Source organism: Cygnus olor, chromosome 3, assembly GCF_009769625.2.
Source record: "Cygnus olor isolate bCygOlo1 chromosome 3, bCygOlo1.pri.v2, whole genome shotgun sequence".
Classification (NCBI taxonomy): Eukaryota; Metazoa; Chordata; class Aves; order Anseriformes; family Anatidae; genus Cygnus; species Cygnus olor.
Genome location: NC_049171.1, coordinates 37,844,888 through 37,871,716, shown reverse-complemented (window position 1 = coordinate 37,871,716; position 26,829 = coordinate 37,844,888). Strand labels below are relative to the sequence as shown.

Sequence of the window (26,829 nt, the reverse complement as noted above, 5' to 3'; positions counted from 1 at the left end):
CACCTCATAATCATTAAAAAGGCAGAAATGTACTGTGAAGGTAAACTAGTCTACAGCAGCAGCAAAATAAGTATCAGCAGAATTGGCATCCTGAAAACCAAGCATTTTGAGCTTCTTCTTGAGCTTCCATTAGCAGTATGATGAAGAGGTTTTTAAAAAAATTCCTGGTCCGTCTTCATATATAGTCCAATCTTACACCTGTAATTTGGCTGTTAAATAACAATGCTGATTTTTTTGTTTGGGCCAAGCTGCAGAAAGCTCAGTGAGATTAATTTGCTTTCTGTGGTTGGCTGAGATACTGCCCCTTTCACTGGGCTTTTTGAATGAAACAGACCTTTATATGAAGTTAGCCTTTTTTACTGGGGGGCACAGACTGCTTGCTTGCCAAGGATTCTGACTAGCAAGTGGGAGTCAAAAAACCTGGGAGGAAATGCTGGTGGGTTATCGAAAAGGAACCATCAGCCAGAGGGTGGAAGAACCCATCTGCGGTATCTTGTCTGAGCTATAGAAAGCAGGTGAACTGCTAAGCTGGAATGTCTTGGGTTTGGTTTTGAAAGGTATCTGCATCAGATGTGCATAGCTCATAGGAATGTTTCCACCTTAATAGCATTCCTTGCACACTTCTGGTTGCATTTTTTTCCATTGTGTGCTTAGACTGGAAGGGTCTGTAACATTTTCAGACTACAGATTCCTGTGCACATTGCTTACTGCCTCTTCTGGCCTCAGCAGATCTGTATCAATACTGGTCTGAAAGTGGTAAACAGCTCTCATGCATTAAATTTGCTCACTTGGACTGGTCCTTTAATGGAAATTGAAAGGAGTTAAATATTTGCACTAAAACATTTACATGTTATTATACATGAGCATATTTATGTAAGAACTTTTTTCATAATTTTTCTTGAGAGGCATGACCTATTGCTGTGGATGTGGCAGTAAAATCTAAAACCACTTAAACTGGAAGAGATGAAACTGTAGAAGCTCCAGCAGCTAACTGTCATCAGTGATCTTTACTGGTTATTTTTATGGACATGCTCAGATACCTATATTGATCCTGCTAGAACTAGGAAGTGATGTATTAGCAGTAGAAATGTGTATTTGCACACAATTGCATTGACTCCACTGTTGATGTTCTTCATTCAAGTATTGCTGTCCATCAGTACAGAAAAACTGGAGAAGCCTGGAACAATTGGAAGTGTTTTGGTTAATTTGAATGTGACATCTGTGAGCATGTTTTATCAGTCATGTATTTAAGTAGTGATAAACTGATAAGTTTTTTTAATTGACCCTGGTAGATTAAAATGAAACTTCACTGTAATTCTTGTTTGCTTCTACTTTTAAGATCTGAACTAAAACCACTATTTTTAGAGGATCAAAAGAGACACCAAGTTTGTTTTCTGGAGGCAGATTGAATGAATAATGTTCATGTCCCCTACAGATCACAGGGGGATGAAAAATAGCAATTTAATTTTTCTAGTGCCCAGTTGCTAGGTAAAATTAAAATTTACCTTCCCTGAAGAACAAAAGAACTGTTTACCTCTAGCAGCATAATGCAGCAGTAATAGTCCTACCCATATTAGAGGATTTGTTCAGGTTTGAGAACAGGTTATGTTGCTTGCACTGCCCTGTGCAAAACTATGAAGAGATGTTTGGTTAGCTCTGCCTGAGCTGGAAAAGGGTAAACTTTGGCATGTCTGCCAGCTGAGACGGATTAAGATCCAATTCCAATATCTCAAGTATAGAGCAGGACTTCCAAAAAAAAAAAAAAAGACTTGAAAAGCAGTGAGCAGAGGCTGGGGTACTGATACTAGTAGTTCCTCATCCTTGCGCGCTGGTCTGTAATTTGTGCTGTAAATGGAGAACTCCCTTAGTGCTGTGTGCTCCAGATGTCTTTAAAAACATAAATGCAGTCACACAAAAGGTTCTATTACCTGCCCCTGGGAGCTGCAGAAATGCTGCACTTATGTAGTCATTTCTGCCTTGTACCTGGCAAAGAGAGTGAGGGGGGAGGAAAACAGCCAGTCTTACAGGGACTTTGAAGGCACGAGGTTATTTGGGCTCACCCATGCTTGAAAGAATGTTTAGGTTGTTTTTACATGTTAAGTAGTCTGGAACACTTCACCTGAAAGCTGTGTTGCAACTGCTGCATCAGGCACTTTCCCTCCTGGGTAATCAGCAATGTCATTACTAGTCAAATAGGTCGGGGACATGAGTCCAAGCACTGCCATCTGACCATGCTGTGCAGTCTACTTCTGCCTTAGGGCTGGGGAACAGTCCCATCTAGCCCTATATAGGACTGACCAGGCTGTGCTGTGCCCTCCTGAAAAGGTTCTTGGACCTGGGAGGAAACGCTCTCCAGCCTAGTGACATGCTGCCTTGGTTTGGGGATGGGCTGAGTGCACAAAGTAACCAACCTGGGCTTAGGTGATCCCAGTTACTCCTTTCCTTCTCTTCTTTGTAAGTGCATCAAATCCTGGAAGGCTGATAGCAGCTAGTCAGGATCAGGATGTTTGGGTGCTGCTGTACAAGGGAGGCAAGAGGCAGGGCCGGATGTGTGCTTGAGGTGGAGGAAGATCTAAATCGAGCAATTGGTTCTGTCTTGACACTTAGCTTATGGCTCTGCTCCGCAAGTTGCAGCTTCAGCACTTGGCTGCCTCCCACTGCATAAGTGGACAGGGCAGCACTGCTGTCCTGAAGTGACTTTGAGGTGCTCCCAAGTCAGATACCTAGGAGGAATGCTCTCTGCAGTCCTCTGCACGACTCCTTAAATCCTTCCTACAAAACAATATGCACTTGGATGTGGTGGAGTCCATTTTCTCCAGCCCCTGTCCTATTCTGAAAACTGTTGTGGGGGAGGGAAAGGCAGCTAATGCTCTCACTTTCCTTAATGTGTTCTCTCCTCTTTCCATGGAGCTTTGCCAGGCGAAGGGTAACATCTGATGCTGTAGTGCACCAGGTGCTGAGAGGAATGGGGCAGAGAAGGCAGTAGTAGCCTAACTCATTTTCATACCCACAGCAACAGTAAAGCAGCGATTTTTCTTCAGTTATGTCTGTTCCCATAGTCCCCTCACCCTTGATAAGCTAGTGAGCTCTCTGCATGGGAAATCTGTGGCCTGTAGGTCTGTAGTGGGATGAGGAATATGTGATTAGAGGGAATCTGGAGGAAGAGGAACATTGGCATGCATGCTTCTGCAAGACGTGGGGAGGACTTGGGATGAAAGGAACTGATGAGTGATTGCTTTGTTGAGGCAGACTGAAGAGTTAAGAGCAATATTTGATCTCCAGTAGTGAGCATTAGCAAATGGAAAAATGCAAGAACAGGGCAAGCATAGGTAGGAGTACTCCCTGGTATGTTCTTACAGACTACACCAACTTTTGTTGCAGATGTTAAGTTGGGGTGACCTCTGCATTATAACAATACTAGATGGGAATTTGTTAGGCTAAGTACTTCTTGGGTTTATGGAAATACCTACAGTTTTGTGTGGTGTTGAATTCCCCTGTTCCAGGTGTGTAGGAGTGGCTCTTGTTTTAATCTTGCTATCTGCAGGTTCATTCAGTGCCTTCTACTCCCACTGGAAGTTTTCTCCATGCCACTTCTGACTTTGTAGGCCACTGTTACGTTCCCTCATCTGTCTCTCAGCCATGTTGAAGAGCCCTTCAACAGTTTATGTTAGCAGAGAAAATCACCTCTTGAGTGTTCTTGTTATGCTTTTTTTATGCAGTTTCCTCTTCCACATCCTTTTCTAAGTGGAGGAATTTGAACTGCATGCAGTGTTAAAAAGGCTGGCACAATGTGGATCTATAAAATACAGTAATCTCTTCTGCCTTGTTCCTTATCCTTTCTGAATACCAAATTGTTCCACTTTTTTGCTGCTAAGCAAAGGGCATTTATAGTTTCCTTACAAGTCTCAGCATCTGTTTTCTGAGTGATAATAGTCTGGGATGGCTTTGAGTTGGCTTTTCTATATACACAGGCAATTTTGCTGGTTTTGTGTGCATGCAAAAATAGTGCTCTACTACTCCACATCTCTTTGAATACTTGTTTTAACCTATAGTATGGTGCAAAATGCACTGAATTCTGCAATAATTGCTCTGAATCCGTGACTGATAAATTACTTTAAAGTCCTGTAATTCAAATTAGGAAAAAAATGCTAAAGGCATTAATGGAATGTGAACTAAAATGCTTTGTAACTTCTGCTGTGCCTTTCTTTCACAATGTCAGCTCTGGGATGTTTGATTTTGCAGGGGGGATGTCTCTGTATATGGGGGGTGACATTGAATGGAGAGAAGAAAACAGTGGCAGGTATTGGGGAGAAGGCCTTCAAAACATGACTGCTCATTTCTGTGAAGTGCTGGTACTCTTCCACTGGCACTGTTTCTATAGCAGAGGAGCAGAAAGGGAGAGAAGCACTTCAGAAGAGTTGTTTAAAGACTTTCAGTCTATATAAAACTATACTAAATCAAAACCAGAGTGAGTGGCTGTGCTGCAACAGATGTAGCACAGGGGACTTGTATCACTCACTCCCTGTAATGATACTTGCTGTATGACCAGTGGTCCAGCCCTCTACCTGTAGGCAGTGCATTTCAGAGCTTGGATATACCCAATTACTTGGGTAAACCTATGCTTTCAGTGTGCACACAGGGAAGGGTGATGCCATCTTAAAAGGCATTGCAGGAACTGAAGGTAAGACACCCACTGCAGCTGAGTCTCCTAAGATTTTCATTGTTTAGGGTATAATTCATTAACCATAAAACTCTGATTCTTTTGAGCTACTTGTGTAATCATGGTCAAATTTATTTCTTACTGCTTCATCCTTGTGGCTCTGTCCAGCTGTGGCTTCAGTGGAACTCTGCAGTTGTTACAATTGCATTAGGAGGTGGTATTCCAAAAAGACTTATGAGTTAGCTCTATTTTTGTTATGGTGAGTTGTCAAACTTTCAAATATATGCATTGAAACCCTTAGTGCAAATCCAAGTCACCAAATAAGTGTTGGCAAATGTTCCTGGCAGCCTGCCCCAAGCCCCCCCCAAGTAGATGTTCTGCATGACTCAAGAAAAAGCACGCACACTTTACAGTTTCATGGATCTTTTCCTAGGTGTACCACTTTTGTTTTCATCCTTCTGATATTGAGGCTAATAACCAAGCTATATTTATAGGAACTGCATGTCAGTCTCTGCTTCCTCCTTGCTACACAAATTCAAAGGATCAAGTAGCTGCAACTCTTGGCTCCGGGTCAGCTGTGATTTTGACTAGGGGTTCATATTTGTTCACTGCATTTGTCTTAGTCTTTTTATTGTTTTACTTCCATTTTATGGAGGAAAATGAAAGTGCACAGAGGTAGCTTTCTCTTCTAAAATGGGCCTGAAAATGGGAATTACTTTCTCAGCAGACTGCCATCTGTAGTTAGCTCCACTGATGAATGTTTTTACTGTTACTATTAGTTCAAAATAAACAATCAATTTACAAAATTTAGGTATTTTACAGCTATATTGTATGTACCTCATTGAAACAGCTTTTGTAAACATCTGAAAATAATGCTTGGGTGCAGTATTTTCCTGGAGGGGGAGGGGAGGGAGTTCTCTAAATTTGTAAAAATTTCACTGATATTACCCAGCTGACAGCTGTATTTGGAAAAGTACATTTTAGAAGGTCACAGAATACTCAAGTTTTATAAAGAATATGACTTAAAACCACAGCACAAGTTTTTACTAAAATAGCTTTTATTAATTTCTTCTCAGAAAGTTTAATTTTATAAAGTTTTTTTAATATGGGGGGAGAGCTTAGCAAATAAAAAGGAATTTTTAATGACACTTTCAAATTATAAATTAGCTGGAATATTTGTGTACAGCTGCCTTGTATCTCTTGCTACTTCAGATTAACCTGGGAGTGGTAGTGCTTTTATTGAATTATTGCATCAACTGCTTGAAGAGGTTGTTCTTGTATCACTGAACAGCAGTTGCACATCTCACATACTTGCACACTAGCATGTGAATGTGAATTTCACATTTGGTGACAGTGAATGTGCGCTGTAGCTGCCTGTGCTTGCTCCCCTGTGCAGGCTGAAGGATTTTTCATGTGTTAGAGAGGCTGAAGGGTGTCTGGCTGTGTGCTAAGGGGTGGCAGTGGTTCTTTGTCACTGAGCTGCCTCGGAGGAAGGGAGTAATATTGTGTGCCTTCCTCCCTCCCTGCCCGGCTGGAGTTACAGGTCTGGCAGAGCTGATGGGGCTGCTTTCCAAGTCTCCTCTGCAAGGTGTGCAGGCGAGGCGTGCCGGGGGCTGGCATCCGGAAGAATCCACCACACGAAACGCACATCTGCCAGTGCTCTAGCTGGGGCTGGCTGCTTTCTCCCCGTCAGGTCCCCAATGTCCCTGGGCCACCCTATTTCACGGCCGCGGTGCCTCCTCGTCCCTATCCCGCCGCGGGGCTGTTCCCGCTCCCTCAGGAGCGAGCGACCGTTACGGCGGGCGGTGGCGGCCGTTGGCGGGAGCCGCCCTGAGGCGAGGGGAGAAGCCCCCTGAGGGGGTGGGCGTGCAGGGGGCGACCTGAGGGGGGGGAACCGGCCTGAGGAGAGCCCGCCTTAGGGGCGCGGGTGCCCGTCTGAGGGGAGAGAACCGGCCTGAAGGGCGCGGGTGCCCGCCTGAGGAGGGGTGCCCCCCTTAAGGGAAAGGGGCGCGGCGCCTCCTCCTTTCTCCAGCGAAGGCTCGCGGCTGCCGCGCTCGGGGCTGGCCGGCAGCCACACAAAGCGCCGCTCTCTCCCCTCCCTTTGTCTGCGTGGCTTTGTCTCCCCGCCGTTCCCCCCGCCGCGGGCCGGGACTCCCTCCCCGCCTCCGGCCGCGCCGTTCCCCTTTGTGCCACCTGCGCACCGTGGGAACGGCCGCTCGCCCAATCGCGGCGCGCCGGGTTCCGGCACCGCTTCTACTATTATTTTTTTTTTATTATTATTATTTTCATTATTTATTATTCTTTATCATTCTTTTCCTCCTCCTTCCCGCGCGGCGCCCACGCGGGGCGCGAGGGAGGTGCGGGCAGGCGCCGGGCGGGGCTCGCCCCGCGGACGCCGCCACCACCAGCACCACCACCACCGCCTCCCTCCTTCCTCGGCGGCGTGCGCGTGCACGAGGGGCGCGCGGCGGGGAGAGCGAGCGAGCAGGCGAGGGCGGGGCGCGCGGCCGGGGAGGGCGGGGCGAGGCGATAACCCTTGCGGAGCTGCCTGGGAGACCCCGGCTTTGGGGCTGCGCCAGCGCGCGCGGCGGCGCCTCCTCCTCCTCCTCCCCCTCCCTCCTCTCTCTCTCTCTTCCCCCCCCCCCCACCTCCCTTCCCCTCCCCGCCCGCCCGCCCGCCCGCCCGCCCGCCCGCCCCCCCCCGCGCCGAGTGGAAGGGGCTGGGGTTGGTGCCAGCAGCGGCGTGAGCGCTCGAGCGGCCGCCATTTTACGCCAGCTCCAGCACACTGTCCGGACACGCGCCGAGGGAGCCGGAGCAGGGGGGGGGCAGCTCCTCAGCCACGCCGAGCCGCTAAGCCCCACGCGCGCCCCGCAGCCCCCTTCGCACGGCGGTTCGACCTCCGCAGCCCCGCAGGTCAGCGGGAGGGAGCCGGGAGGGAGCGGGGAGGGAGCGGTGAGGAGCCGAGCGGCGGCGGCGGCGGAGGGGGGGAGTGGGAGCGGGGCCCGGGCCGCGGTGGTGGTGGCGGTGGCGGCGGTGGTGAAGGAGGAGGGTGAGGGTGAGGAAGGGGCGGCCGGGCGGGGCCCTGCAGCGCTGCCGTGCCGCTGGGCGGAGGGGCCGGCTGCCGTCGTGGCCGCTCCCGGTGGGCGGCCGGGGCCGGCCCGGTGGCCTCGCGCTAGGCCCGGCTGCTGCGGGGAGGAGGCGGCGGCGGCGGCGGGGCGGCCCCGGGCCGGGCCCGCTGCGGGACGCGTGGCCGCCGCCTCATTGTCCCGCCGGCCCCGCCGCTCCATTCATTGCCGGGGGAAGCCGAGCGGCTCCTGCACCGCGGGTCCCTCACGGTCGCGTCCCGCGGTATCCCCCCCCCCCCCCGCCACAGCCGGGAGGGGAGGCTGGCGGTGGGCCCCCGCATTGTTTCGGGGACTACGGGCTGGGGGGGGGTCGGGAGGCGCGGCGAGCTCCCGGCCGAGTGGTGAAATCGGGCCCGGGGTGTCGCAAGCGGCCTCCCGGGGGGAATAAGGGTGAGAGGTGGGGAGCGGCTGCGGGGCTCGGGGCGTGTTGGGGGGGGGGGGGGTGGGGGGAGCCGCTCCTCCCGCGGGAGCGTGGCGGGGAGGGGGGGGGGAAGTCGGTCACTGGAGGAAGTTGTAGGACATCTGAACGCGCAGAGCACGTGTTTCCATCGCGCTCATGGCGGCCGCCGCTGCCGCCGCCGCCGTGGGTGGGTGCGGGCTGCCAAGAGCGCTTTGTTCCTCTCGCTCGGCCCGGCCGGCACCGGGGAGGGGAGGCCGGGGCCCCCGGGGGGCGGCCGGCCGGCGGCTCGGCCGTGGCGGGTGTCAGCGGCGGTATCGCGGCGGCTGCGTGCGGCGGGGCTGCTCCGCCGCCCTCCCCCGCCGCTGGCTCCTTGCTCCATTTCGAACTTGTTCAGAGCTCCGTGGTGGAGAGACGGAGGGAGCGAGGTGAGTCAGTGTCTGGCTGGGTTGTGTAAAACCTGCAGTGAAAGCCACCCCACCCCCGCTAGGCAGCGGTGTCAGGGCTTTCCTTTGTGTTAGGGCTTCTTTTGAGGAATTTGGGGCATCTTCCGAAGCCGAAAGTGTCACGGGAGCGGTCTGCGATCTCTCCGCAAGAGCAGGGCGGTCTGTTGCACGTGCTGTCACTTGAATTGTTCTACTCGAAGATATTTGTAGCTTAATTACGATGCTTATTGCATTTGGACAGATATCTGGAAACATGGCTACTGAACATGTTAATGGGAATGGTACTGAAGAGCCCATGGATACTTCTGCTGCAGTTACCCATTCTGAGCATTTCCAGACATTGCTCGATGCTGGTTTACCACAGAAAGTTGCTGAAAAACTAGATGAAATTTACGTTGCAGGTAAGATGTAAAACTTGCAAAACCACACCTACTATGCTTTATTATATTTGTCTGTCTTTGGGCTAAAATAGCAACTTCTTGTGGTTTCCAAAGCATGGGGACTGCAGTCTTACAAAAATCTGCAGATTTTTGTCATTTAGTGCTTTAATCTGTCATAGTATTTTTCAGAGAAAAGCCTTGGACTAGGCCCCTTGGGTTGAGGGTTGGGAAAGGGGGAAAAAATTGCATGTGACTGTAGCAACAGCTGGAATAGGCATCAGATGATTCTTAGAAGGGGCAGGTGATGTGGTTTTTGTGCATTTTTACAGTACTTCTAAGTAACTTTAAGTAACTGAAGCCTTGGTAGTCATCTTCTGATGTAAATGTTACTTTGTGATATAGTATTTGAGCTCATGGGTGCAAAAATTATTATATGGAAATAGATAGCATATTTAAAGCTTGATTTTTTTGGGGGGGGGATTATTGTGATTACTCCTCTAGTGCTGCAGTTTATAGTCTTCTCTCAAAATATATCATGGTACCATTGCTAGTCAAGCTAAGTCAGGTTTTGATAGAGCCTTCTGAATTCAGCTTCAGGATATTGAAAATAAACTTGGCCTGTGTAACATCTGGATTTCTGAGAAGTCAAATACATAAAGATAGTAGAATCTATGATTCTGTGACTCTAAGGTAGGATATGTTACTCTAAATCTTAACTTTTTTGAAAACTTGATTTTAAAAAAAGTTACGTGCACTTAATGTTTAACTTAAAGGGCTAAGCAACTTCTTGAGTATTGTAACTTTAACCAGTGATTGATTTAGGGAACACTGAAATATATTAGGTGTGTTAAATATGGTTAAACAAAGATTGCTGCCCACGTGTAATTAGTAATTTTGTTCTTTTCTCTAGGGCTAGTTGCACATAGTGATCTAGATGAAAGAGCTATTGAAGCTTTAAAGGAATTTAATGAAGAAGGTGCACTGGCAGTGCTTCAACAGTTTAAAGACAGTGATCTCTCACATGTTCAGGTAACGTTAAGCAATTTAGAATGTAATTGTTGAGGGATAAACTACTAGTAGACTGGCAAGAAGTTTGCTTAAATCTCTTCAGTGATCCATACATGATACGTAAAACAGGTCCTTTATTCGTTCAAGGTAGAAATTGGTTCTGGCTTGTAATGTTCGCAGAACTGAAGATTAATGCATCTTTTGCAGAACAAAAGTGCCTTTTTATGTGGAGTCATGAAGACATACAGGCAGAGGGAAAAACAGGGGACCAAGGTGGCAGATTCTAGCAAAGGACCAGATGAGGCAAAAATTAAGGTATGTGCCTAGGAGATAAAAGGTATGAAGTCTGTCTGTGTTTTTTGCAAAGCTTTTGTGATAGAGACCTTAATTCTTATAAAACTGTGATATTCTAGTGAAGGCTATTTTAGATTATTCATCATTATTTAAGAGCTGTCATTTACATTTTCATCTTACACTGCGTCTTCAAGAGAAAACTTACATCCTGTTGATTACTGGGTCTGAATGTATATTGAAAAATTAAAGAGATTGGATGGTTTGATTTATGAGCTGAGGATTGACTAGTTGAGACAGTTTTACTATTTCATAGTTTTAGGAAACTTGTCAGCATAGATCTTTGAGTTTGGAATACGTAACTTCAGCTACTGGTTTGTTTTTTCCCTCAATTCAGGTTTAAAGCAATTCCGCAACAGGGAGATAGCATGTGTGTCATAATCTGTACCCGAAATTGTTTTAAAGGATACTTATTTCTTCATGTGAGTCTCCTGATACCAAGAAACTCCTGTGTCCAGAGTTAGACATACCACAACTTATGTTAAATTCCATAATTAGCAACTGTTCCAAAGCTAAATGAAAGGAAAACCTAAATATGTTTAGTTGATGCTTTAGAAAAGTGAGAGAATCTTTCATCTTTAACTTTTTATGTGTAAAGTGCAAAATGAATGTGTTAAAGATTACAAATAACTATGTAGCTTGCAAAACTAGAATGTCTTTGTTTTTCTTGCTTTGAGGCTGGGATGTTGGTAATTGTAATTTTTTTTAAAAAAGGGAAAAACAACAAACAAGTGATACAGTTCTTGTCACCACCACATAAAACAACAGTATGTAACTTAAAGTAACTTAAGTAACTTAAAGTAGCATAGCTTTCACTGCTGATGGCTATAGCGTTTAAAGACACTGCAATTTTCCAGTTGTGAAATTAACTCCTGATTATAATTGGACTTGTTAAATGTGCTGCTCTTTTGTGCGTAGAGTCGATGTGTCTTTGTACAAAATTGTTAAGAAAAGACTACTTTCAGAGGAGTTTCTCATTAGATATTTTACATACGTTTGTAACTGTATGCAGTAATCAGAGTGAAGGCCAGTTGTGCTGGGATGCTGCATGTGCCCCCAAGGAACTGAGGGGAGGATGGGGAGGGGTAACAGCATAGGAGGAGGGGAGTTTGATCACAACTTCAGTGGTGGGATACCTGAAGCAGAAAGAACAGTGTTCCAGGAGTGTAAGCACTTAAACATGTGTTCTTTAACTTCACACTTATGAGTAATCTCATAAGTGAAGGGAACTTCTGTGCATAAATGTTTGCAGGATTGGGCATGCCAAAACAAGAAGTGGCTCGGACTGCTAAGATCTTCCTAATTAAAGGGAAGCTCGCTGTTCTATTACTTGGCTTCTTTTTTGTATGAAAATGAAGGAATTGGGGAAAACTCCATGTGAACCTCCAATTTTCTAGTGTTTCTTTACCTGGCAGTTTTAATAATTGTTCTGCAAGTTTGTTGTTAAAGTGCTAGCAGTAGGCTTGTTCGCCTGCGAGAGTTTCAAAGCAATACAGTTTAAGGTGAATTATGAGCATGTCTGTTGTCTGTGAATGAAGAATGTCTAAATTAGCTGAATTTGCACATGATTTTAAAATTTTAAATTTCTTACTTGAAGGCACTCTTGGAGAGAACCGGCTACACTCTTGATGTGACTACTGGACAGAGAAAGTATGGTGGACCTCCTCCAGAGTCTGTATATTCAGGACAGCAACCCTCCGTTGGTACAGAGGTATGGAGAAGATGTTTGTGTAGATTTATTGCTTATATATTAAAAAAAAAAAAAAAAAAAATACACCTAATGAATAAAAATACTCTGTGCCTCTTGCAGATATTTGTGGGCAAGATTCCAAGAGACTTGTTTGAAGATGAACTTGTTCCATTATTTGAGAAAGCTGGCCCTATATGGGATCTCCGCTTAATGATGGATCCATTAACTGGTCTAAATAGAGGATATGCTTTTGTCACTTTTTGTACTAAAGAGGCAGCTCAGGAGGCTGTTAAACTGGTAAGTCTTCTTATATCTTTTTTTTTTTTTTAAGAACACGCTGTGGATTATAAGCAGTTGTCCTGATCCTAATGTCTGAATGCTTAAAATTAAACTGTGTCATTTTTAGATGATTTTACGAATGTCCACCAGGCATTTTTAAATATTTTTTACATAATTCTGCGTATAAATCTTTGGTGGGCGTGTTAGGGGCAGGAAATAAAGTAGGTGGACTGCTGTTTGGTCCGGTTAGGTGAATCTTAACAGAAGTTGTCTTAGCAGTAGTGACTTCTGAGCTGTCTGCATTTGGATGAGTTTTAGAAGTGTTTGTTGAGATGCTGTGTTACAAAGGAGTTGGTCAGGTTTTATGATTTTGATTTGCTTGTGCACCAGCAGGGGGCACCATACTGGGAAAATGCATCTGAAGTCACAGAATTTCATAAGATACTTCAGATAATAAGTAATCATTTTTGACTTGCAAGGTCTGTTTTGTCTGTTTTAGCTATCTGGAAAATGACAGCAAAGCTACCGGTTAAAAACTTCCTCTGTTTTAATACAGAGGTGTGAAATGGTCTGATATAAAAAATGGGAAACTCTTAATAAGCTTTCCGGGTTTTATGTCCCCAGTCGTTGTCCTGCTCTGTTGTTGTTCTAGTTACGTGAAATTTGAATTCTTTGAGCTAGTTAGTGCTGCATTGATGTGGCTGAGATCACAATGCATGGTGTGATCCTAAGAGTGCTAACTATACTCATTCTGAGGCACACTGATACTGAGCTAATATGGCAGGGTTAAAACCTCTCTTCTGTATTAAGGGGCATCTTAGGTCATTAAGGTACCTTGCTAACCCACTTGGTTGAGATGAATCAGGCTGAAGATAGAAATGCCTCCCAAAAAGTATTGAAATGTCTTAAAAAAAAAAAAAAGTACGAAAAAGTTTGGTATCTTCTGTTTAGCTTTTTAAACAAGCATGTCTGGTGTGTTCCTGTGTGCAATCCAAATACACTTACGATAACTGTTTGCATATACCTCTTTGTACTTTGTCAGCTTAGCTATTTATATTTTGTGTAAACTCATGAGTTATTCACATGACTTACCCAAAGAGTGAAACAAACTTAAATATATTATCAGAAGCGTCTATTAAATGAAAAGGAATTTTTCTTCAGTTAGCTCTATTTTGCTTAAATGCAGCGTGTTCCTGAGGGGGTCTGAAAAGTCATTCAGATTGTGTTTCTGTAAAAGTTAGAGCTCGGGTCCTAGCCTCAGTCTTCTACTGAATGATACGAGGGAAGGAAAGGAGGTACTTAAAGTCCCTTTATATTTGATCTTTGATATGCAGGAAAAAATAAGGTGTTGTGTTTCTCTGCTAGATAGCCACAGAGTGTAGATACTTGAAAAGTGTTAGGGTTGGTATGGCAGTTTTTCGGCCTTCATGCTAACCTTTGAAGGCAGGATTAGTTCTAAACTGGATACTGTGGCATTTGTCAGCTTTTGAATGGTCCCAGTCCCAGTTGGCTTGGGTCGCTTGGTGTGTTAGAAGTTGCCCAAGGTGCCTGAGTGATTTGTAGGGTTACCGGCAAAATATGGCTTTGTGGCTTAGTTGAAAATGATGGGTCTAAGTCTTGTTTTTTTTAACACATGCATGGGAGAGGTTGCTGAAAGACCTCTGAGAAACACTAAACTCTTGGTCCTAGTTATTTTAACATTCTAGTATTTTAACAGGCAGTATTCTTTCTGATACTACTTCTGATGCGTAAACAGCTTGTTTTAGGGATTTCTGGGTGTCATGGAACTGGGGGTTCTCTTTTTTATTTCCCATCCTCTTGCCAGAGGCTTTTTTTCCCCATTCATGATTCTGAAATATACCAAAAATGAGAATAAAAATCTCTGCATTGCTTTAGTTTTCTGACTAATAGACGGCTATGAAGTTTTGTCAATACTCAAACAGCAGAAGATACACTGACCTGTATTCAGGCTCTTGCAATTGGTGTAACGTATTCTGCATGTGATTCACTTCTGTATGGCTGTGGTATCAGCCACAGTCTTTATAACATCTTCATATAAAACTGAAACAATATTTTAGATAAACTTAACGTTGACTTATTCTATTCGTTGACCGGAAGAAACCTTGCACTTAAAAGGTTGAAGGCGTGATTTTGTTTATGCATAGCTCCAGCAGCTTATAAAGGGAGATCCCTAAATTTTGTTTGAAATACCTTTGGTGCTGTGCTTGAGACAAAAATGGAACAATGCTGTGGCTTGATCCTGAGAAGACTCTCAGATATGAACAGTAGTTAACTTAATCCACTTGTACACTTAATCCAGTGTACAGGTGTCAATCACCCAGCCAGTTAAGTAGAAGCAGCATCTCAAGCGCTGTTCACACAAGTACCAGCTGTTGGAAGTTAGGTCTGACTTTCTTCAGGTGTTTTTTTGCCTGTCCGCATGCTTGCGTTTCCCTTCTGTTTGCACGCTTTCAGCTATGAATTATAATTCCAGTTGTGTGTTTATGTGCACGCTCAATTCCTACTATTTCATATGAAGCTGTTAGATAACAATTTTGGAAAGGATTTCTGAGTGATTAGGGTTACTGCAGCCATGCACAGAATTAAGTACTTGTGGGCCAAGCTTATAGGAGGAGGTATAGTGCATGCTACTATATACAGTTCTAAGCATTTTTGACTAGAGCAAGTGTAAGTTTGATCAAAGTGCAGGTACAGGTGCAAATATCCCTATTAAGTAGTTTGCCAGCTCTGTACAGTAGTGCAGCTTGTTTGCTGCTGGAACCAAACTGCAGGTGAAAGTGGATGAAATGACAAAACAGACTTTACCTGTTAGTGAATCAGTTCTTGAGGAACTTAGCAAAAAAAAAAAAAACAACCTTTTCTGGTATCTAGGGGGTGCTAATGTCTCTGCTGACTTCAGGCATTGCTTCAGTGGTGACGAGGGAAAAGTGTTTTGCTGACCTTGCTAATTTGGTAGCCTGACTGTTTTGGTACTTCATCCAAATTAAGATTTGGGCCCATTGATATCTAATCTAAGTGTGCAGCTGCTTTGCAAATTATTTGCCCCAAAACCACCAATTGTATATTTAGGAGCACCTACCTCTAGACTGTTTATTCTGTGGTAGAATAAACATATGATGGAAAGTAGTAAAGTATGATAGTATGGAGAAAAAGAAACTAATATCAGCATGGAATAGCAATGTTAGAGTACTTATTTTCCTTTGAAGTTAGGAAAAGTTTTTGTTATGAGGTGTGAGAGAGCATCTTTTTTGGATTAAATATGAAGTTAGACTTTGGTCTTAGATTGTAATAAGAGCAGTCAGATGATAATACCTTCTCTTATCTTACATACTTCAGTTGAAGAAGAATCAGTTTGTCTTGCATCCAGGCATATAAGCTGCTAGCTTTTTTGTAAACCTGTTTCTTTAAAGGATTTTTTTTTCCGGCAAGTATAATCTTCTCTTTGTTAATGCATATAAGTTTTTGTCAGTGTTCATAAATATATATGTAGTTTTCCTGTGTGGTTTTGTTTCAGACTTTAAAATCAATTCTTCCTCTGCTACACAGTCAACAGATAGGGAGATGTCTTTTACTGTATAGTGTTATGCTTTGCGACATAACTAGTTGGAGAGATGCCACTCAAGATCCTTTTCGCATGTGCAGTTTTTTTAGCTCACTTCTTGTACAATTGTATAGCTTTGAAAGTCTTCAGTGATGTAGTTTTTGTTTGTAATGGCTAAATATAAATACATCTTCACCCTGGTTTTTAGTGCCCTAAGCAAGAAGGGGGTGTGGGAGAACTTGCTTATGTGGGAAGTTTACCACCAGACACAAAATCACTCACAGAACAAATAGCTAGATTAAATTTTGAAAAGCTATCCTACTACTTGTCAATAAAATGTTGACCACAAAATACATTTTCCTAGCTAAAGAATTGCCCGTTGCAGGGCTCGCAGTGCAGAAAAGTGGTTGATGTACCACCAGTTGACCTCCCAGCTGCTTATTTGGATGATACATGTCTGTCTGCATCTCAATGAAGGGCATTTTTTGTCAGCAGATGTCTACAGTAATAGTTTTTTTTCCCCTTGAACTGTTGATGTGTTCAGAGTGTTTTCTAAACAGTCTGTTTTAGGACCGGAGTATGAACAAAGTCTTAGGATTTCAAAGCAATAGAAGTCTCTTTTTGCTGTTTACTGTCTCTATCTGTGTAACCTACATGCTTTGGAAAGAATTCGGCAATTGCTCTTGTATGCTTTGTGGAGAAGACCTGATCATGGCTTTCCTTTGTGAACTATAGAGCTTTGGAAGGGAATCTGACTTCAATTGTAACACCTGTCTTCTATTAGACACACAATACAATTTAAGAATTCACAGATGCAATCTGTAGAGGAACCTGAATTTTGTTCTGTGCTGTTGTGAAGGGGGAGTAGCCTTGACCTTGTTGGTTTGGACACATTAACCTTTTGTGGTTCTACATGAAATCTAAAGGTATATGTATTAAGACTAAGGCTTGAACAAGAAAGGAAGGGTAGTTGTTGGTTGACGCTGTGGAGATAGCTTAGAGAGCATGGGTATAATGCAAAATAATTGAGTATATATCATAAGAATGTGTTAATTGCCAAAGAATTTAATATATTACATGTTTGCAGAAGCAAAAGATTTGGTATTGGACTGGAGTGAAAGTTATGTGACTGATGATTGTCTGTTTTTCTTTCAGTACAACAATCATGAAATTCGTTCTGGAAAACACATTGGTGTATGCATCTCTGTTGCCAATAATAGGCTTTTTGTTGGTTCTATTCCTAAGAGTAAAACCAAGGAGCAAATTGTTGAAGAATTCAGCAAAGTAACAGGTAACTGAGTAACTGTTTCATACAGCTAGAGGATGGCAAACGTGATCAGTGATGAAGTATTTTTACCATCTTTTGGCTTATGGTTGAATGAAAATGAATTCAAACTGAGATGACTTAGCATTTGTGTCCTGATTTTTATTTATTAAGAAAAAAAATCTTACTGTGCTGAGGGCTGAAATATTTGTAATTAAACAAGGTGTGCAGTTCCAAGTTTTACTGAGAAAATGTGTGTATTGTTTAAAAAAGCCATTCAAACAGATGGTTCAATTATGTCAGTACTAATTGATGTTTTAAAGCTTTTCAAGACAAAACTGAAGCAGGTTGGGAAACGTAACCAGTTCTGTGCTTCAGAGTTCTTACTGATTTGATAAGGATCTCTTTCTGTTAACAGCACATAAACTTGCTAAGGTAACATTTTACGGCTTCCTGTGTTACTGAATGATACACTTTAGGTTCCTTGGAGCAACACTGAAACTCTTAGATGTCTTGAAATCATGCAAGTTTAACCTTTTGTTCTTTGGACATCCGTGGAAAAAACAGATGCTGATAAGTATTGTGACTTAGCGGGGTTGAGAAAAAAAGTGACAAAGCACAACTTTTGGTTGCACTCTCTGTTCAGTGAGATGGAAGGTATTCTTCTATAACTTTTAAGCTTTCTTCACTTAACAAAAGGGATCCTAAGCTGGGATAGTCCAATGTCTCTTGGAGAATGTGGGCCTTGAAAGTAGGGAAGTTTTAATAAGTACGTAGTCTGAAAAGACTAGCATGTAGTGCTTTTTTGGATCTGCTAATCAGATGCATAATTCTCAGAAAGATAATCCTTACTTTATAATACAAACTCGTGGATTAAAGCCATAACGAAGGAATATTTTGCTTATTTTCAGAGGGCCTTACAGATGTCATATTGTATCATCAGCCCGATGACAAGAAAAAGAACCGGGGTTTCTGTTTTCTTGAATATGAAGATCACAAGACTGCTGCTCAGGCCAGACGTAGGTTGATGAGTGGCAAGGTGAAAGTCTGGGGAAATGTTGTTACAGTTGAATGGGCTGACCCTATAGAAGACCCAGATCCCGAAGTCATGGCAAAGGTAATAAAGCTATAAGGGAAGCATAATATACGTAAAGTGCCTTGTTCCAAAGTACTTCCTGATATGACCGTAAGTTTAAATAGCGTCTTTCAGCCCTCTTGAAAAAAGTGTTGTAAGTGAGATGATAAAAATAAGAATGCACTCTAGAATTGATGTGAATTCAAAAAAACTATTGGCAGATGTTATCTTGTGCTCCCAAGGGTGAATGATATGTATGCTGGTGTAGTTGATTTCTGATCTGGAAGCGGTGGTGGCGACTCCCCGAATTAAAATGACTTTGTAGTTTAGTATATCGTGGCACAGAAATCCAGAAATGATCAGAGAACAAGCCTTAATGATTTTTAACCCTGGAACTACATGTTTGTCACTTCAGAAGTAGAATGTTACAGTAACACAGGCAAATTTTTTAAAGCTATCCTGTAGAAGTTACTTTTGAGTAGTTAAGCAATTACTTTGTATTTGGAACTTTGTCTTTATTTTTGACTCGGGTGGGGTGTGAATCTTTTAAAATGTTAAGACTGGTAATATTTTGGAGTTTGAGTATTTCAGTTAAGCTAAGGTCTGAACTTCAACATCTTGAAGTACGTTACAGCACTTCATTTTGCTGTAGAAATATTACCTCTTTTTTTCACCATCAGATAATGCCCAGGCCCATCTTTTTCAATTGCGTTGTGTAGCTGAGTTGTTTCATGGAAGCTCCTAGCTAGTCTATATCCTTATCTCTTTCTCTTTACTTGCTTTTTGCCTTTGCTTTTACTCTTATTTGAGACATGTCACTTGCTGGAGTCCTACTTTGATGGACCTAGTAATATAGTGTGGCTGGCATCTCCTCTTTGGTGAGCTATAACGGAAAAGGGTTGGGGCAGTGGCTCATTTTTAGGAGAAAAGAAAGCCTGCTTTTATAACATGGCTATCACAGAAGCTCTTGGACTACCCTGTTTGCAGACTTCACTTTCTTGCCCTGTATCACATACGATCAACAGCAGGGAAGAGTCTTGCAGGTAAAATTTGTCAGAGGTGACATTTCCTATATGTGGCTGTCTATCTGATCAGTTTCTTGGCTCAAGAGACATCCTACTCCAACAAACTGTTGAATTAGCACAAACTTCTGCTGACATGACCACATAGATAAGCAGGGTGTGATAGGGGATGTGATGAGGTGGGTGTCTTTCTGAAGTAAGTTTATAAATGTCGGAATGAAAGGCTAAAGAAATTAGTGTTTTGCCCCACTTAATACTCATTTTTTGAATGTTAAGCTTTTAATACCTCACATTTTTTTGTATTTAAAGCGGGAAATGTTATATTTTATTGCTATTTGCCAAATATAGGCGGTTGATGCAAAAGGGAATGGGAATGAATGAGCATGCTGAAAAAGTAAAGAGTGCATAGTTTGTGGGTGTAGGCAGAAACTGAGGCATGTGTTGGTGTCTGACCTTTCTAGCTTGCTGCATCCCTTAGTTTATTCTTACAACAAGGGAAAGGCTCTGTTCCAGTCTGTCTTGCCCACTTCAAGTACGTTTACAGAAAGCCTGATCACATTTGGCCCCTCTGGAGGTGTTAGGTTTGCTTTCTGGAGTTTACTGCTGTGTTACGTTTAAGAGCAGCTAAGCTATTTGTCACAGTCGCACAGATCTCCCGGATGTGAGCTGCAGGTTGGCCGTCTGCTCCTGAGTACTGACGTTCAGGAGCAAAGGGAGAGCACTTGGCCCTGGTCTCACACTCCTTTGGTAGAAGGCTCTGGGGGAAACACTGAGTAAGAGTAGGAGGTTGCTTTCATCACAATGATCATGTGGTCTGCAGTGTGCTCATCTAGATTACTAGAAAAGAAGGTCCATAAGAGCAAAGCATGGGGAAGACAGATTCACCTCGGTAGCTCGAGGGTGAACAGCATTGTTCTAAATACCTGGCAGAAAAGCGTGCCATTTCATCAGTGTATTGACACCTACTAATTTACAATTCTGAAGTGTTTTCTCAAGCCTTTTTTTCCTTTCTCCTCTAGACTTTTGTTTAAATGTTGTGGAGAGTGCTACATGGATGTATACTTAATAAATATTGAAGCACTTGAAATTTAAAGGGGGTGTTACCTTAAACATGAAGTACCTTCAGCATGAGGAGGAGGAAAGCTAGTTTTTGAAGCTACAGATGTATGTGATAGAGAAGTTCAGTACTTGTTCTGACAGATCAGCGTATGCATATAATCGGAGAAGTAATTGATTTTTGGTCCAAATTTTTTCTACCTTCTAGTAGTTGTGTTGATAGTTTAACTTCTCCTAAGCAGCATTTTGATGCCTCTTACGTTTTAAATTATTAAATTATTTCTGTAATGTGGCTGAGGCTACAGAGCATGTGCTAGATTGGCAGGTTAAGCAGCTAAATAAAGTCTTGGGCTCATGGCTGCCTGGTAGATTACAGGAAAGGAGACAGGGATACTAACCCTTGGAGAAGATACTAACAAAGTTTGAAGTGTTCGTACTGTAGGTAAAAGGAGGAAAAGGAACAGATCGCAGTAGTTTTGGGGGTAGTCCAGTCTTCAGCAGTTTTACAAGCGGGTCCTGCCTTTATGACAAAATGCTGCTGTGCACTTAGGATAGTGGGGTATATTGCTTGTTCTAGATGTGTATTCCTGGTTACAACCTACAAGCCTTAATCAAGAGGACTTTTTTAACCTCTTCACCTTAAATGAAGTAAAAATAGTTCTTTTTTTCACCCTATGCTTTAATCTGCTTATTAGTTTTGATATCTTCCTTGACTGGTTGAGCTACGCTTTTGGTCTGTAACGTGACCGAAGGTATTATTGAGGTGTTAGAGATTAATGGATTTGTCTGTGTGGGAGAAAATTTAAAGTAATTTCTTATTAAAAAAATAATGTCCTGCTAGTACTAAAATAATCATCTTTGTATTTAAAAATAAAAATACCTCTTTTTGAGGTTTTTAATCATATCTGACACTAAATATGTCAGTCATTGTGGACTTACTGGTGAAGGCTTCTTAGGGTTGGTTCCTCACGAGATTCAAGTTTTCATCCTTTCCTAAAGTATAAGAATAAGGAACATTTGTTTGCAACTTACCAGTTTTAAAAGCAAGTGGTTACACAACAAAACTTATGTGATTCTTTTAAACAAAATAAGGTAAGGTAAAGATAGTGATTAGAATGGTTTACTAAAAATGGTTCTTGGAAGGCACACAGTTCGCTTGTACTATCAAGGCATATAGGAGAAGCTTAACACAGGGTAGGAGAAAGCTTTCCTTGTGGAGCTGGCTGTGACTTTTTTCTATCCCTTGAGAATCAGCACAAATAGCTATTGCCAAAGGCTAGAGTTGATTCTCTGGATCAGATTTATAGTCTTATAGTATCCTTTTTTTCCAAACTCCGCATCCCATCCTAGTTCTGCAATCAAGTGAGACAAAGATTTATGGAAGTCCTGCCTGTTTGTTTGTAACTTAATTACACAGTAATTATGTCTTATACAACAGGTGTTGGGGTTTACTGAATTCCTGTACTTTCTAGGAGCAGAGATTATAGCTCTGCTTCAAGGAATTGAAGCATGCTTTCTGTGGTCCTTTGGTACCCCGTGTTACTTGTGTTGACCTTTGGGACTAGGAATGGGAAGTCAAATGCTGCCGTGTACCATGTTCGCTTGCTTTTTGTCATCAGCTAGTTAGAAGCCACTAACGGTGGAGGGGGTGTGGAAAGATGTTGCAGGCCCTTGTGGCCGATTGGCAGCTGCATTGTAGGAAAGTAAGACTATAATGTCAGCGCGTGGTGGCAGCGTATGGAAGGGGCTCCCCCAACACGTAAGAGAGGCTTATAAATTGCCAGAGCTCATGGGTGATGTCATGCAAAAATGATAATGTCCAGACATTTAGTGTAACCTCAATGTGGGGGCAAGGACAAGCCTTTGAATGCTACCAGCCCACTAACATACGTGATTCGCTGGTGTCCAGTGCATGCCGTCTGGTGTATCTAGTATCAGTCTTTGTCAGATGGCATTGTTTTCTTTCATCTTAAAATAGTTTGTGGTTGGTTCAACTTTGCATTGATGATGTAGTCGCTGTCAGGCAGTTAACGAAATGTATCTAAACCCTTAAGAGAACTAGCCTTTCTGATCTTAAAAGCTGCCTAGCACTCTTCATGTAGCTTACAAGCCATATTGCACCCTTTAGAGGGGGAGGGGATAGGTTTTCAGTTAATTTGAGGTGGCTGTTACTCAAAGAAAGGACTCAGTTTGACTTGTGAGAAAGTCTAAGGGTGACTTGGCAATGTCAGCCTTCGTATCCTTTTCTGTATTTCTTCCCTCTTGTAACTGTGGATTCAGGTCACTGAGTGCTCCTCAGGCAAGCGCAGTCCTGCTGCTAGGTATTTGGTGTAGCTGTAGCAGGGAAGCCACAAGTTAAGCAGCTTGAGAGCTGCAGCGCTGTCACCTCTGACCTAGATATTACAGTGATGACTGTTCTGCAAAACCTGTCTAAACAATGGAATGTTTTGATAAGTTAATTATTTTGTGTGTAACCAGTCTCAGTTGCCTTCTTTCAAATTTGAAAGCATTCCTGAGTTGAAAATTACTGCTGCTAGGATTTTTTCAAATGTTAACAGAAACTGTATTGACTTTCAGGATACTAGTGCTACGTAATCGTGTTTGAAAATTGATCTAATATTTTTAGCAGCCAGGGATGTTTGCAGCCAACTTGTGCTATATGAATATATATATATATATATATATATATATATATATATGAATATATATATATATATATATATGAGCGCATATATTTACATAACTACATATATAAAATGTTGTACTTATAATGATATTTTCAGTGCTGCCAATAGTAATGACTTGCAAAACTTTTTGTCTAAATATTGTTTTTAATTCTTTTTTTTTCTAGGTAAAAGTTCTGTTTGTACGCAATCTTGCCAATACTGTAACAGAGGAGATACTAGAAAAGGCCTTCAGTCAATTTGGAAAGCTAGAGCGAGTGAAGAAGCTAAAAGACTATGCTTTCATCCATTTTGATGAACGGGATGGTGCTGTAAAGGTAAGTGAAGAGGGCTGTACCCTTGTGTGTGTGTGCGCGCGTGTGACTAAGTATAACATTTTGAAGCTGTATACTTCTAACTTCAGAAAAAAATCTGTCTGGAGGAACGTTAAAATGCTTCTGATGCCTTTGTCCTCTCTGGGTATCTCCTAAGAAAATGCATTTGCTAATTTGAAAAACTAGATCTTAGATGCACCTATCCTAAGTAGTTCTTCTGATGAATATCTAAGATGGTCACACCTGTTATCAGTTGAAATTGAAGTGCTAGATGTTGAGTGACTCTTCTCATCAAGTTAGCAGTAGACTCTAGTGCAGTTTCTCTAGGACAGGTGATAAAAATTTAGGTAATCTTTTTATTTTCTAGGAACAGAATGACTTCCTTTTTATGGTGTGGAATAATCACCTTTTCTTTTCATGAGAGGTGTGGGACAGCTGAGGAATTGTCTTCCCTGGATTTTGTTAGCCTGGTCTTGCTGGATTTTCTCTGGTCATCTGTTGTTAGGAAGGGAAAGTGCACTTCCTCTCCTGTCTATAGTGTGTCTATTTTTATGTCCCGTGGGAGGATACAGCAGGATACGAGGGGATTCAGCTTTTCTTGTTCATCCAGATGCCTTGAAGCAGATGCTTACGAAAGATGATGGAAAGAATCTTCTCACAGGATACGTATCCTGTCGAGGCTCAGCTATGTAGAGTCCCTAGAAGTGGTAGAATCTTTAGGATTCCTCTGCTTAAAATTAACTTGTAGCAATTACTGTGACCCATGGGAACATGTGCATGTGTTGGTGTGTTTTTTGTGTTTTTTTAAGTGAGAATGACACACGTACTCTTTCTGGGGGGGGGGTTCTGGCTTAAAAAAGAAGTTACTATATGTAAAACAAAGGCATAAAAACATCCGCTGATCTGTAGTTTTAGTACCATTTGCATTTATGCTAACAGTAGACATTTACTGCAAATATTTTTTTACTGTCCTTTCAGAAGTTAATTCTGTCCCTTCGTTAACTAAAACGGCTTACAAAGATTGAAGTCTATTTAGAATTTTTAGTGGAAGACTATTAAGCTTATACATGCCATCCTGGGTTTGAGAACTAAGTTAAGAGGAAATGCGTAACTTTCTGGAACCCATAATATTGTGCTGTCTAATTTTTTTAGATTTATATTGTTGTTTTAGCTATGGATAACATTTAAAATGCATATTCTAAAGGATAGAGTAAACTTAATAACTTCAGATATGCTTAGAAGTATATTTAAAGTCTGGTTAATTCCTTCAGGCAATGGAAGAAATGAATGGCAAAGATTTAGAGGGAGAAAACATTGAAATTGTTTTTGCTAAGCCACCAGATCAAAAAAGGAAAGAACGGAAAGCTCAGAGACAAGCGGCTAAAAATCAGATGTAAGTGTAAATGCATGCACATATGTTGTATTACTTCTCAAAGACATGTATATTCGTACAGAACTAGAACTTGGGGTAGTTAGTAGCTTTACCATAGTGTATACAGGTTCTTTGGCTTCTCTGAAAATGTTGGATGCGTTTACGTTGTCTGCGTTTTACTTAGATCTAGTAGTGTTGTTTGTGAGAATTCAGGTACTGTTTTGTTCAATGGGTGTATGAGCACCAGAGATGCTCATATGGTGTATGAGCACCAGAGGAAATGTTTGCAGGTCATTAAGTGTGCACACTTCTCACTTTAGAATAAAAAGTTTCCTGTATTTCTGCACTGGTCTGTCACATGAGTGTATTCAGCAGCATGTATTCCTACTAGCAGACCTAGAAGTACTGGTACAGGTCCCCCTGATTAAGAAAATACCCTCTGAAGGAAGGATCCTGGCATACTTCTTTGCCGCTTCCAGAAGACAGATTATTCATGAAATTTCTAAACTCACACTAATAAAGATCTCCTGTTAATAAATGCTGAACATGGCAAACAATGCATTGCTTGCCACCATGTTCTGCTTAATGTTCTCGTGTATTTATCTTTTTGGATATCTTGTAGCTTTCCTAACCATCTTCCCTCCCCCACCGTATTTCCAAAAATAACTTCTGCCAGTGCTGCTGTGCAGCATACAAGAAGGCAGAATAGTGAGGTTACCAGATTAATACAGATTTCCAGATGGTGACCTAGCGTACGCATGGAACTGCTTAAGTTTGCCCTGCTTATAGGTGTCATAACTTTCTTGGCCCTTTTGTTCTCCTTCCCCAGGCATCTGGTGTTACTGTAAGTAGTCAGTTTCGTTATTCTTTTGCTCCTCTTCTGTGCTAGGCCTTTTCTGTTCTGCCTAATTTTTTTTGGCAATTCTTTCTTTCTTTCTCTATATTCTGCGTCTCTTCAACACCACAATAAAAAAAGTAATTATAATTTGAAGTGTTGTTGGAAGTTGTACAACTTGCCTCTTGGCATGGGCAACTGTTTGCATGGTTTTGTTGTCTCTGGTTGGAGATGCACATTCTATGGTTGAATTTGAGTAATATCAGAAAAATCTCGTACTGTAGTAAACAGTTCTGCTACCTTTGTGTTCAAGATCTGGTAGTGGTCCTTTTCCATTGATGGAAAAGGAAGATACTCTTAAAAGGTGCTTGGTCAGTTAAGTGCTGTGCAATTTCCCTTCCATTGCCCCCCACCTGTTCTTTGCAGGTAATCTGATTCAGAATTATTACTTCTGGATATTACGCACATATTTATAACACTGAACTTCTTCCTGACATGTGACACCTCTAATATATGTTAATATAATGCTGTATGTTATCTCCACAAGCCCCCTTTAACTGGTGCATGCTTGATTTTGTGGTCATAGGTAAAGTAGGGCTGCCTCTTGTTTTTTCTAGTCAGAGGTAAGGTAAATCCAGTTGTTCAGTTCTTCTTTCAGGTTCTTTTGTTTGGGAATTTGATACATTCCTTTACTTTTATGAACTGTTAAGGCATCTTAGGTAGGAAAGCAGCTAGTTTGATTAGGTATGTTTGGATTTTGAACATATTATTCATAAGTGAATTGTAAGAGCTTTTAATTTTCTTAAGGTTCCAAAAGGTGAGAGGGAGTAGAACAATGTGTGTTAAGTCTGTATCCTAGTTACTTGGAAAGTTTGGAGTGACATCTTAAGGTCTTAGAGGTATCTTGCAGTTTGTACTATATTTACAGTTGTAGTTGTAAGAATTTTTTCTTTTTCTGGAAACTTGCATATAGCTATAGATTCAATCTGATTCATACGGTATGTGCTTAGTGATCTTAACCTCCCTGTATATAAGTGACTTTTTAATGAGCAAGAAGCATTTTGAATCGCACCTTTCCTGTTTGAAACCCCACAAGGCTGTCAGGAGTAGAATTCTTTATCTGTATAAGTCACTTTGCTTTTTAACGTATCTTGAGTTCTGTTAGCTATTTAACTATCTGAGGGAAAAAACAAACCCAAACATGTAGATAAAAGGGCAAAAAGTTGGCTTAATAAGTTGGCTCCATCGTAGGTTTGAAGGGAGGTGTTAGAAGGCTTGACAGTAGAGTATTAGCAAATGCATGTAAAAT

General features: G+C 42.2%; 1 protein-coding gene across 8 annotated transcripts in view; it reads left to right on the top strand.

Annotated features, from left to right (window-relative positions):
• Nucleotides 1–7,217: 7,217 nt before the first annotated feature.
• Nucleotides 7,218–26,829, top strand: part of LOC121068454 (synaptotagmin binding cytoplasmic RNA interacting protein) — a 25,875-nt gene continuing 6,263 nt past the window's right edge. For 4 of the 8 annotated variants that reach the window (XM_040553643.1, XM_040553639.1, XM_040553638.1 and 1 more), the window contains exons 1-10: nt 7,226–7,573; nt 8,870–9,029; nt 9,919–10,037; nt 10,224–10,331; nt 11,965–12,078; nt 12,178–12,354; nt 17,054–17,189; nt 18,074–18,279; nt 23,167–23,316; nt 24,585–24,706. In XM_040553643.1, the coding sequence (XP_040409577.1) occupies nt 8,882–9,029; nt 9,919–10,037; nt 10,224–10,331; nt 11,965–12,078; nt 12,178–12,354; nt 17,054–17,189; nt 18,074–18,279; nt 23,167–23,316; nt 24,585–24,706 (1,280 nt within the window). In that variant the 5' untranslated portion in view covers nt 7,226–7,573; nt 8,870–8,881. Of the gene's footprint in view, nt 7,613–8,591; nt 8,611–8,869; nt 9,030–9,918; nt 10,038–10,223; nt 10,332–11,964; nt 12,079–12,177; nt 12,355–17,053; nt 17,190–18,073; nt 18,280–23,166; nt 23,317–24,584; nt 24,707–26,829 lie in introns of those variants that run through there. The other 4 variants (XM_040553642.1, XM_040553641.1, XM_040553636.1 and 1 more) reach the window with 4 other exon arrangements.